The sequence below is a fragment of the Myxine glutinosa genome, chromosome 3, assembly GCF_964187855.1.
Source record: "Myxine glutinosa chromosome 3, kmMyxGlut1.1, whole genome shotgun sequence".
Taxonomy (NCBI): domain Eukaryota; kingdom Metazoa; phylum Chordata; class Myxini; order Myxiniformes; family Myxinidae; genus Myxine; species Myxine glutinosa.
The window spans coordinates 162972977-162985492 of NC_136263.1; the positions used below are offsets into that span (position 1 = coordinate 162972977).

The following is a 12516-nucleotide window of genomic DNA, read 5'->3' on the forward strand; positions in this document are numbered from 1 at the left end:
ACCCACGTTATGGACTTTGACCCGTTGTGTGATTCAAATACGTCACCCCACCTGAAACATTTCCGCACCTTTCAGAATAACCTCTTCATGGTCAATCACACAACGTGAAGGTCCATAACGTGGGTGATGTATTCTGCAAACTTCGGACATTAATTCAATTGTAAGCTATTTGCTCACTAAACCCTCGACATTTGTTCACTAAACTATATATTATATAATCTATATTATAATAGGCCACGGTGATTCTGTCCGTCTGTTCGGGGGTGTGGCTTACTCCGTTTAGAGAGTAGCTCCACCCATTCTTGGAGAGGCTTCATGTAAACAAATATCCACCATTTTATCACCTCGAATAGCTTTGAGGCCTGTTTAGTTAGGCCCATGCTGTCTTTCTCTCTCACACAGGCTTATTTCAACTCTAATTCGATATATCATTTCATTTTTAACAGTCGCTAACATAGTGTTAGACTCGGTTGAAAAAAACCGGGAAGAGAATCCCATGAAAGTTTCCGTTTATAGAAGGAAATGATTTCTCAAAGGCCTGTAAACTAAAGCCCATTCATTGAGTCAACCTCACGATTTTATCTTGAATTCACCATCTGATTTCATTTTTATCGATGGTTTTTAGACTCGGTGTCAGAAATAATTGAGAGCATTGAGAGCGAGGAGCTAGGGGTTGGAGAGTGAGGAGCAAGGAGTTGGAGAGTGAGGGCCGATTGGAGCGGAGAGTGAGGGCCGATTGGAGCGGAGAGTGAGGACCGATTGGAGCAGAGAGGAGTGTGAGGAGGTATTGGAGAAGAGTGTGAGGAGGTATTGGAGAGGAGTGTGAGGAGGTGTTGGAGAGGAGTGTGAGGAGGTGTTGGAGAGGGGTGTGAGGAGGTGTTGGAGAGGAGTGTGAGGAGGTGTTGGAGAGGAGTGTGAGGAGGTGTTGGAGAGGAGTGTGAGGAGGTGTTGGAGAGGAGTGTGAGGGGGTGTTGGAGAGGAGCGAGGGGTTGGAGAGAGGAGCGATTGGAGAGGTGAGTGAGGAGCGATTGGAGAGGGGAGTGAGGCGCGATTGGAGAGGCGAGTGAGGCGCGATTGGAGGGGAGTATGAGGAATTGAAGATGAGTGTGAGGGATTTGAGAGGAGTGTGAGGGATTGGAGAGGAGTGTGAGGGATTGGAGAGGAGTGTGAGGGATTGGGGAGGAGTGCGAGGCATTGGAGAGGAGTGTGAGAGATTGGAGAGGAGTGTGAGGGATTGGAGAGGAGTGTGAGGGATTGGAGAGGAGTGTGAGGGATTGGAGAGGAGTGTGAGGGATTGGAGAGGAGTGTGAGGGATTGGAGAGTGTGAGGGATTTGAGAGGAGTGCGAGGGATTGGAGAGGAGTGCGAGGGATTGGAGAGGAGTGCGAGGGATTGGAGAGGATTGTGAGGAATTGGAGAGGAGTGTGAGGAATTGGAGAGGAGTGTGAGGAGGTATTGGAGAGGAGTGTGAGGAGGTATTGGAGAGGAGTGCGAGGAGGTATTGGAGAGGAGTGCGAGGAGGTATTGGAGAGGAGTGCGAGGAGGTATTGGAGAGGAGTGCGAGGAGGTATTGGAGAGGAGTGCGAGGAGGTATTGGAGAGGAGTGTGAGGAGGTATTGGAGAGGAGTGTGAGGAGGTATTGGAGAGGAGTGTGAGGAGTATTGGAGAGGAGTGTGAGGAGGTATTGGAGAGGAGTGTGAGGAGTGGCATTGGAGAGGCGTGAGGGTGGAGAGGAGTGAGGGGTCACATATTATGTGAAATAAATAAATTGTGTTCATTACACCATTTTAACCATTTTGTAAAATTTAATGTGCAGCATCTAAATCAAGATGTCCAAATGTCACACACATCCATACCCGTGGGATTCCCACGGGTGACCCCACTAGTAAATAATCTTACCCTACAGGATTGGGCTTGCTCGCAGAGTGCTTGAGTGGTACTACCATAGGCCACCAGGTCGGACATAAGCGCCTCGTGTTTCTTCAGCAAGGCCTGAATTGTAGGAATGTCAGAATAATTACACAAAATCAATGCAACTACAATAATAAAGATTTGCTATCTGCTGATGAAATTTAAGAATGAAAATGCAATTTTCCATTTGAGGATAACTGGGGAGGGCGTGAGGGGAGGGAGGAGGTACTTCAAAATCAAATGAGACAAAACACATTTGGATTGGCCCAGTGTGTTATCGGGTTGAAATACCTTGTATGGAGTCAATTTGCCTTTTGCATCCAAATATAAAGCTTAAATATACAAATGTTGAACACGACAAAGGAGGGAGGTGATTGTGCAGTTGTGCAATGAAAATCCAAACAGGAGCACACCTCAGCTGAATCCTCGTCCTTGCCGTAGTCTGTGCTGCCCACAATAGGCTCTTTCTCACGCATCCAGGACTCGGCAGCACTTGCATCGGCAAAATACTGCTGGGCCTGCAGAGAGTCTTCAAGGTCTTGTCGCCGTTGGCTGGCCTTGCTCTTCAGCACTTCCCATCGTGTGCCCAACTCACCCAGCTTGGCAGAGATGTCCTCATGAGCAAAGTGTCCTGTCGACAAAATGAGACTTGTACGTGAAGACATCGGAAATTTTTACTGTCTACATCTACATGCATCGTACGCCTCCAAACTCATCATGGTGAATGGGCCTGTTTAACAATCCTACGTCAGCACATAGCTCACGATAATGTGATCACAGGATTAAATGCAACATACAATGTGGGTTTGTTCATAGTCCATGACAGTACTTGCAATTCGAGCAATAATCTCTCCAAATGTCCTCATCCTACTTGCAATTTATATATAAACTCCACAATCAGGCTTTGTCAACTTTAATTTTAATTGGAGAGGGGGGTGGGGCCTGGAGAATAGCAGGGCGGCACAGAGGCCTCAATGCAATACACACATAACTTTTTCACAAGTCTGTTCCTCACAAATTTAATTAACTATTGAACAATAACAGCCATTCTCAGCGTATTATATTAACATTTAAAGGAGGTTGTAAAGGATACTCATTCTACAACACCAATTACGTAACATCTTTATTGCAAACAGCGAAAAAGATGTTTATCTCAAGTAAGGACTTTATCAAGTTGGAAGCAAGATAGACTTTCTGAATGCCTGGATCATCAGCTTGGCTCGACCCTTGCAGCCCAGAGCTTCTCCAAACGGTGGGTCCATAACTACGACAGTGGGTCTATATCCATAATCTCAGCTGAGACCAGTGCACCCACAAATGGTCCGATTCAGACTACATTCATGTTATTTTGTACCCAATAAATGCCTTAGGCTTATCCTTAATAGCACTGCTGCCCACCCTGATGTCACCTCTCTTTTTTCACAATTTGCAAAATATATTCTCCACTTGTATTCATGTTTAAGAGGATCTCCTTCACCTTCATCAACCATGGCTTCCCCTTTGTGAACGACTGTTTTAATGCGTGGCTCATGGCCTGCAATCTCAGCCTGTAGGGCTTGGTGTTTCTTCAGAAGATTCTGCACACCAATCAAATCCTTTCCTATGGAGAAAGAAAACAAAAAGTAACATTTTTATTGATAGTTGAGGAAAACTAGACATGTAACTCATGCACTTCCAGCTGGTCAATGGTGGTACCATAGATACATGGTCCAGCTTTGGTGAGGACCAACTACATAAAATAAACTAGAACGCCACTCAGTAGAGCGCATACTCCCGCCGTGGGTCAAGTTGGAATAATACGTTTTGTTTAACATCCCCTCTCCCCAAAACAATAAATGAAAAAGAAAGTAGGCCCTAACTGTCAGAGAATTTATTTTGATATAACTCGGAATTAGAGGAGAAAAACATCATTTAAGAATAAGAATAAAAGCTTTAATGCAGTAAAACAGAAAAAAAAGTTGCCAAAAGAATTCCCCCCAAAAATACCTGGATCCGGAATAATATCCTGAGCTTCACCAAAAACTAATCAATTCTTCCTTATCCCAAGGGCAATCATCCCACCAACTTTCATCCAAATCCGTTCAGAACTTTTCCAGATATCTTGTTCACAAACACACGAACACACACACACACACGCGAATGCATTACTCCCTAGCGGGAGTAACGAGAATGGGACTCTGTAGTGAGCATACCTCTGCCAGGTTGAACAGTTCACGTTTTGTATCCCACTGACAGGCCAGACCTGGATCCGGACCTGAACCAAAATCTAATCGCTTGTTCTTGTCACCTTACCAACTCATCCCCTGAGTTTTGTCATAAGTCGTCCACAACTTTTTGAATCATGCTATAATGCTATATACTGTATTGTTTTTGGCCCTATCACTCAATGGTGAAAAATCACTTAAGAATAAAAAAATTCTCATATCCGGATCCAGATCTTCACCAAAATCAAATCAATTGAACCCTGTCACACACCAAACATGTCCACCAAGTTTTGGCTGAATCCGTCCACAACTTTTTGAGATGTCGTGCTATATATAGTTTTTTGCCACATCTCTCAAAGGTGAAGAATGACTTTTTAAAAATTTCAGATCCAAATCCAGATTTTCACCAAAATCTAATCATTTCATCCTTGTGACATACCTAACCTCTCCACCAAATTTCGTCCAAATCTGTCCACAACTTTTTGAGATATCCTGTTCACAGACAGACAGACAAACAAACAGACAGACAGGGGTGAAAACAAACTCAATCCACCTTTGGTGGCGGAAGTAACTATAATCAGAGAATGATAGTACGGTATGCTAAAGGGATAGCTACACATGCATGTAGGCAAAGGAGGTTGGGGTGGAAAAATGAGAAAAAGAAACAGAGGATGTATGGAGGAAATTTTTAAAATGCCACTCATTAGTAACGAATAGGATATGGCTCATAAGATGAGAAGCAATCATGTCCACATCAAAGTAAAATAATATCTGGAAGACCTATGTGGATTTATATAAGAAAACCTGCCATATTGAATAACAATATGATGCTTTTCAATGGTAGCTGCGTTCATCATTAAGGACCTCGGTTAGTTGAAGCTGCAACCGGTTCCTTCTCGCGAATCCATGCTTCCTCATCTTCCACATCACGGAAAAGTTGTTGCAGTCTCAGCGAATCGGCCAGTTTCTGCTTGCGAGCATCCATTGGTGCACGGAGAGCCTCATAGCGAGAGGCCAAGGCAGTCCTTTTGGTCTCTATAGCATTGGCATCAAAATGCCCTGCTTCCTGGAATTGCTGTGCCTGGATTACAACACCATCAATCCGGTCCTACAGTGGGAAGGGAAATTGGAGGAAAAACAGGACAGAGAAACCACATCTGTATAAAACTGTAGAAACTGAATCTGCAAAGATACTGTTGTGGATGAGAATTTTTTTTTTGTTGTTGTTGTGTAAATAGTTGTAAAAATATCGCCCTCCTTACTCCAGTGTTGTATAAAGGTCAAAGGGCGTTCCCGTAGTTAATTCCATAAAGCATACACGAAGGCCACCATATATCCATGTTCAGTAGTTATATCCTTATTATGTGTATTAGGCTAAGGATTTGTCTTCCATTAATTTGACACTCCATTGCACTGCATTAAATAAAGTAGATCCCTCCGACATGGCATCTTCCAAGTGCCAGGTTTAGCCAGTTTGCTGCATTTCATCTGCCGTCCACTTTGCTGCATTTCATCTGCCGTCCACTTTGCTGCAATTGCCAACTGCATTTTGGGCGGTTTTCTTCATTGCCATTGCTGCCCTTTGGCTGGGGCTAGCTCGAATCGCCCCCAAAACCACCATTGGCCACGAGGCAAGGTCGGGGAAGAAGGGCGTGTCTCCACCTCATCATAGAGGGGAGGAGTGAACCAGCCCTTGCCGACCAACCCAGAACGAGGGGTTGGCTTTAGAGGGCGGAGAGAGAACGTTTGGGGGAGGTTCGCAAAAGGGTCAAGGGTGGGGCTTATATAACCCGAGGCAGAGGCCCCCAGAGAGAGTCGAGGAGGGAGGAGATCAGAACACCGAAAAGCCTGGACGTTGTTGTTGGACTAAGCAAGAGAGGAAGTTGTTGGACTGGGTTGGACTAAGAAAGAGAGAGGAGAGAACCCGTCACGCCAGACCCCCCACCAGCGCGTCGGCTCCACCAAGCAGCTCCGACCCGTGATCCCGCGCACATGACAGGATCGGTGGCATCGGCGGCCATCGAGGTCCAGCCCGACGTCCCGTGCGGGATCAAGCTCCAGCCAGCTCCGTGCCTTCCTCCCCCTCCAGCCACCCACCTCCTGTCATTCCTGCCTGCAATTTCCTCATTCGTGTACGTGAGTTTGTTCTGTTTGTCTTGTCCCTGGGTATTAATTAAGCCTGTTTAGGTAAGCTAGCGATTTTCACTGTCTCTGATTTCTTCTGTATTTTATTTTATTATCCTTCCTTCTCCTTGGTTTCTTTGATTGTGTAAATAGTAGGAATAAATTTAGTAGCATTTCCAACCTTTTTGCTTTGGTGTTCTTCTTCTTCACATCCTTCGCTTTAGTCTTTTCCCCATTGAATATCTGTGGCGCGATTCGGCCAACGTTCAGGAATCGGGTTAGTCGGGGTAACTGTTAGGGCTGCGGCGCCATCCGCTCGGCAAAACAACATCCTATCCGCGGTCCGTAACAATACAATGAAAGTTCGTATCATATGCATTTTTACGGCGTAGCCCATAGGGCAAAGCCGTCTAGAACAGTGTTTGTACGTCCGTAAGTATGTATGCATGTCCCCTCAAACGTATACCAATCAGAGCTGAGGATCTGGTCACATGACAGGGTGATGTGATTACGGCGGTACGGCAGCTGACTCCGCACGCCGCCATTTTAATTCCAATTTCGTTCAGTCCGAACATATCGTTGAACCTGTCATATATCACAATCGCCATACTCTACCTTTACGCTTTTCATTCAGTGTGAAACACAAACCAATTGTTAAAATGACAATCAAATATGAAAAGCATCGGCGTTACAGGTCTTCAAACAATACGGTACATATAGGCCTTATGCTTCATGCCTCAGCTTCGGACCGCTTCGGACAAATTAAGCCCAGGTTTCCTAATACAATAGTGTATCATTTCAGTAGTATCGTTTTCGTAATAATAATAAAGTAAATATAACCATAACACTTTAATCCCAATGTCGTGAATAGAAAGTTGATGGATTGAAGCGGTGTATGGTTCATTAGTCAATGATATTAAAGTGGTGTATGGTACCAATAACAGTGGAAGTAAGGAATTAGCCTCGGGTTTTTTTTAAATAGTAATATCATTTTCGTAATAATGATAACATAACGTTTATATTATAGTAAATGTAATCGTAACACTAATCCATTCTTAGTGACTGCAAAGTTACTGGAGGTTAAAATATATATTCTACATATTAAAGTAGCGGCAGTTTTGTGTCCGGCCGTCACGCTGCATCATTACGTCTATCTTCAACTAAAGTATCAAACAAGCCCGGCTACGCCGCTGTTAGACTTTCAGTCTTGTTATTATAGAGGTCGTGATGATGGACACTCGCTTTTGCACCGTGACGATACATCGGGCTGCCAAAGGAGTTTCCATGGCTATTGCGCACAATCCTGGATGGGTCGCCACTCAGGCTGGATCCACCCCACCTGGTGTTAATTCAACGGCATGACAGGCAGGGGCTTGAACTCAGGACCTTGTGATCTCAAGCCAGCAAACTTAACCATTAAGCCAACACCAGGCTTAATAGAGGTCATCTTAAAGATTACAGCATGTTTTATCTTACAGGGTGAGTCACAAAAATGTACCGATTAGAAAAGTGTATTTAAAGAATGACCGCATTTTGGTCACAACCTGCAACAAAATACAGTAACAGGCCGATTGGGAAAATATGCATTTACAGCATTCTTGAAGGATGAAGAGCGCAATTGGGAAACACATTTAATGTGCTATTAAAAGATTAATTTTACACCTCTTATCCACACCACCCTCCCCACGGTTATATCAGAATGAGCCAATTTGTCACACAGTCACGGATTGTTTAACCCCAATATGGGCTGCTCAAAAATGACGTAACGCTATTTTTAATGACCCGTGTATCGTGTGTACCGACAGGTTCATTAAACCTTACTAATATTTTTAATTTGACGTAGATTAGACTTTTCGGAGTACCTCATCGTGAGTAACACTCGATACACGGTATAAAACAAATTGACAAGGGTCAACGTTACAATTTCTGTGTGTGACTCAATAGGATTATTGATCAAGCAGGAATCAACGAATATCATGTTTACTTGAATTGTTTGGTAAACAAACATAATTGTCGGTTTCGGGTCATGGAGAAACCAGGCCACTTCGTCGAATTACCTCTCACACTCCCTAAAAATTCACGGTATGATGTGGTATCATTAGTCATCAGATTTACGGTCCATATTTTTTTTGAAGATCAGAACTCTGAGGAAGGGTTGGTTGTGAATGCGGAACGTTATGTAGACATATTGAACATATTTTTCTGCATTCATGGGAGAAACGTTCCTGGTGCTTTGTCCTGGTGCAGAACGGAGCAACTGCACGTACAGCTCAGCTCGCTTGTCCATGCACTGGTTCAATAATCACTTTCCTTGCAGATTAATTTCCCACCAATCTAGGTTCCTTGATTATTAGTTTTTTTTCCCCCGAGATTTTTTTTTCTGTTGGGATTTGTTCAGCATAATGTTTTCAAAGAGAACCAAACAAACATTCCTGAACTTAGAGATGCTGCAACGATGGCTATTTCCAGAGTTTCACATGAAATACTTCAGTCTGTAATCAGACTATTCCATACGTATTCGTAAATGTGAAGAACTCGGAGGACATTTTAAACATTTGCTGTCGTCAAACAAAACGTAATACAGAAAAGTTGCATGGAAAATGTATCATACAAGTTATGACATATGTATCAGAAAAATCCTTTGTGTATCATATAAATTATATGGTCTTGCCTTAAAATAGCAAATTTAATAAACAATTGAAATCGGGTACAGCTTTGGGACCAACCCGATATAACTGTTTATTTATTAGTAACCTGATGTGCAGTGACATCCGCCTCCAGCAAAGCATGCTTGCGCTGCAGGTTCTGGACACTTGTCAGGTCCTTCCCATAGTCTTCAGAGGCAAGATGGCCCTCCAGCTCATACAACCACAACTCAACGTCCTCCACATTGCGGTTGAACTGCTGTTGTTGACTCGCCTCACGGAGTTTGATGCCTGTTGATAAAAGCATCATAAATCTTTGCATGACATTAGATATCAAAGTGTACCTTGATATATATATATATATATATATATATATATATATATATATATATATATATATTGTTACGGTTTTTAGAACCTTCACTTTGTAAATTTTAGTAAATGTTCCCTTATGAATGATCCCCTGTAAATATCCCCATCATTTGGCTTATTAAAGATCGCACCCTAGTTAGTCCATGTGCAACACGTAGAGCACCATAGGACCTCTCTGTAGTTATTTCGTTATTATGTGTTTCAGTTAAGGATCTGTTCCCAATAGTTGAATCTGCGTTGCATTAATTAAATAAGATAGGCCCCATTCCGTCCATTTTGCTCTCTCTCTCTTTCTCTCAAAATTGTGTTACTTTGCTTGCCAGCAGCGTTCGCTGCATTCAAACGCCATTACGCACGCGGTCAAGCCGGAGAAGAAGGGGGCGGAGCGCCGAGACCGAGGCGTGGCCCTTTCGGCGAGCCAACCAGGGCTGAGGTGAGCTCCTTGATAGGCGTGGCTCGATGAAGCGCGGCTTGATTTCTACGCGGGCTATATAAGCGCAAGCGCGGCGCCTTTACACAAGAAGGGAGAGCAGTGCGGTTGTTGAAAGAAGCCCAAGAGGAGAGAGGACAGAGAGGGCACGGACTGCGCGGAGGTTGGGCGAGATTGCATCATCGATTGTATTGAACTGCGCATACGGCCGTGCAAAGGACTACCCCCCCCCCCCCCCCCCGCCACGTATAAGGTCCGACGGTGTGCCAACAGTACGCGCTCGCCGCTCCCGCGGTACGAGTCAACACCCGGAGCCGGACTCGAGTGAAGCTGGAGCCGGACCTCGACGCCTACCATCTGCCTGGACCCTTCTCCTCCTTCCAGCAATTCCTTCCTGCCATTCCCTGTTCGTGTGAGTCTGTTTGTTTTGTCCGGGGTTGTAATATAAGACTGTTTTAAGGTTGCCCAGTGTATCTGCTTCTTCCTCTCCTTGTAAATGCCCTCCTTTCGTTTCTTCTTCATTTCGTGTACATAATTAATAAATATCTGGTATTCCTTTACTTTGGTTTCTTCTTCCCCCGATCGCTTTAGTCCTTTCCCGATTGAGTACATGTGGCGTGATTTGGCCAACCGCTATAGTCGGGTTTAGTCTTTTGTTAACGGCTTGAGTCGTGGCTCGCTTCGCTTGGCGTGTCCATTACAGCCGCGGCTCGGGCGGGGCTCATTTCCTCGCTTACCGGAAGGCGCTGGTAATTACGTCATAGGAATAATTGGCCTACTACCCTATTCAGCGCTGACCGGAAGTGACGTAATAGCTCCAGGACCGGCGGAGACGGCCAGCTTAACAGGACAAGGGGATTAACCCCCCCTTGCTAACGGGAGTGCCGTCCCCCGGATCCGTAACAATATATATATATATATATATATATATATATATATATATATATATATATATATATATATATATATATATAATGTATATATATATATATATATATATGTATATATATATATATATGTATATGTGTGTGTGTGTATATGTATGTATGTATGTGTGTGTGTATATGTATGTGTGTGTGTGTGTGTGTGTGTGTGTGTGTGTGTGTGTGTGTGTGTACAGTCAATGGACAATTTCTTTACAACTGCCTTTATTAGCCCCCGCTGAGGCTAACCCCCACTCTAGCAGGGAAAATGGCCTTAAAATGCATGTTGTTGTGTTGTGTGCCTTTATTAGATTTGTGAATCAATTGGTCACATTTCATTCAAGGTGAAATTTCAGGACGTCAGGTGCCAATTTGATGCAATTGTGGCGACAAACTTCTTGTGAATAAAAAGAACCATAAGAATAAAATGGTTCAAGTTTTGACTCAAGATTTTGATTTTTCAAGATTATGAACAGTGGAAATGAGGTGGGTCCCAGCAAAGTTTTTTTTTTTCTTTTTTCTGGCAGGCACTCATTGCACAACAGAAGAAACATCACCTCAGTGAGTTTTTGGCTTTGACCCCAAAATTAAGCGTCAGCCATCTCAGTGGAAGACCCCCGTCGTCACCTCGACCAAAGGTGAGTGTAAAGCAAGACAGATACGCCAAAATGTGAAGCGGATGTTGATTGTGTTTTTTGACACAGTGGATGTGTTGTGCACCATCAGTTCGTTCCACAAGGCCAGACGACGAATCATTGGTTTTATTTGGCTGTTCTGATACGCCTAAGAGATGCAGTTCAATGGAAGAGCCTGAAAAACTGGAGTCAGATTTTTTATGGATGTTGCATCAAAACCATGTGCCGGCCCATTCAGCACTCTCCACATGAGAATATTTGGGCAAGTACAACATTCCATTGGTTCCCCATTCACCGTATTCACCAGATTGGCACCAAATGACTTTTCTGTTCTACTGATGGAAACACACCCTAAACGGAAAGAGATTTCAGGACGTGCCAACCATCATCCAAAATGCGCTAAAACTGGAACTGAAAGCAATCATAAAAGAAGAGTACCAGTGATGCTTCAATAAAACGGCAGGGCCGCTGGAATCGGTGTTCAATCAGGAGGAGAGCACTTTGAAGGGGAGAAATTTGACCGTATCATCCTTTCGTTTTGTAAGAATAGATTTACTCCAGGAACTTTTTTGACAAGACCTCGTTCTAATGACCAAAAAAACCGTCAAATCATGGAAAGCCATAGATGTGCAAATTTTATGAAAAATCAAGCAAATGTTCAGAGGATCATAACAAGCATTTAAAATAGAGCCAAAGGACTTAAAAAACCTAATTCTCAGCTCCATTCATGTTCTTTAACAAGTGACTGTCGATTTTTGTTCAACTAAATATAAGCTAAAACCTGTGCCAAACAGTGAAGATCAAACACAACACAAGGCGTAGGAGCATAGCGAGGCCAAACTCATACAGGTAGTTAAAAGCAGATGTTATACAAATCCTACACTTCCCATGAATGTGCAGTTGTGTAAGAGGTGCTTTCGTGAATGACAGAAAAACGGAAGAAGCGGAGCGGTTGATGAAACTCACCCTTGAGCTCCGAAGCCTCTTGCAAATGGCGCCACAGATCCTGAACATCGTTGAGGCGGTCTTGCACTTCGTCCGAGGCATAGTGCTGAGCGTCAATAAGCTTCTGCCCAGAACACTCCAGTCTCTCCAGCCGGCTTTGGTTGGCTGTCAGCTCTGCTTCAAAGGCTTGATGCTTCTGAACCTTACCTTGCAGATTTGTTGGGTCCTGAAGAAAAACATGAAAATACAGCCATGATGATGCCATTTGTAAGGCAACTTACAAAAACAAGTAAAAAAACAAAAAAAAAATGGAAGAAAACAAAAACAA

The 12516-nt window shown here is 43.7% G+C and overlaps 1 protein-coding gene across 7 annotated transcripts in view; it reads right to left on the reverse strand.

Annotated features, from left to right (window-relative positions):
• Window positions 1-12516, reverse strand: part of SPTAN1 (spectrin alpha, non-erythrocytic 1) — a 186045-nt gene that overhangs the window by 98370 nt on the left and 75159 nt on the right. For all 7 annotated transcript variants that reach the window (XM_078774711.1, XM_078774710.1, XM_078774709.1 and 4 more), the window contains 6 exons: window positions 12210-12414; window positions 8993-9174; window positions 4979-5222; window positions 3388-3510; window positions 2324-2541; window positions 1899-1991 (listed from right to left, as the gene is read on the reverse strand). In XM_078774711.1, the coding sequence (XP_078630837.1) occupies window positions 1899-1991; window positions 2324-2541; window positions 3388-3510; window positions 4979-5222; window positions 8993-9174; window positions 12210-12414 (1065 nt within the window). The remainder of the gene's footprint in view (window positions 1-1898; window positions 1992-2323; window positions 2542-3387; window positions 3511-4978; window positions 5223-8992; window positions 9175-12209; window positions 12415-12516) is intronic.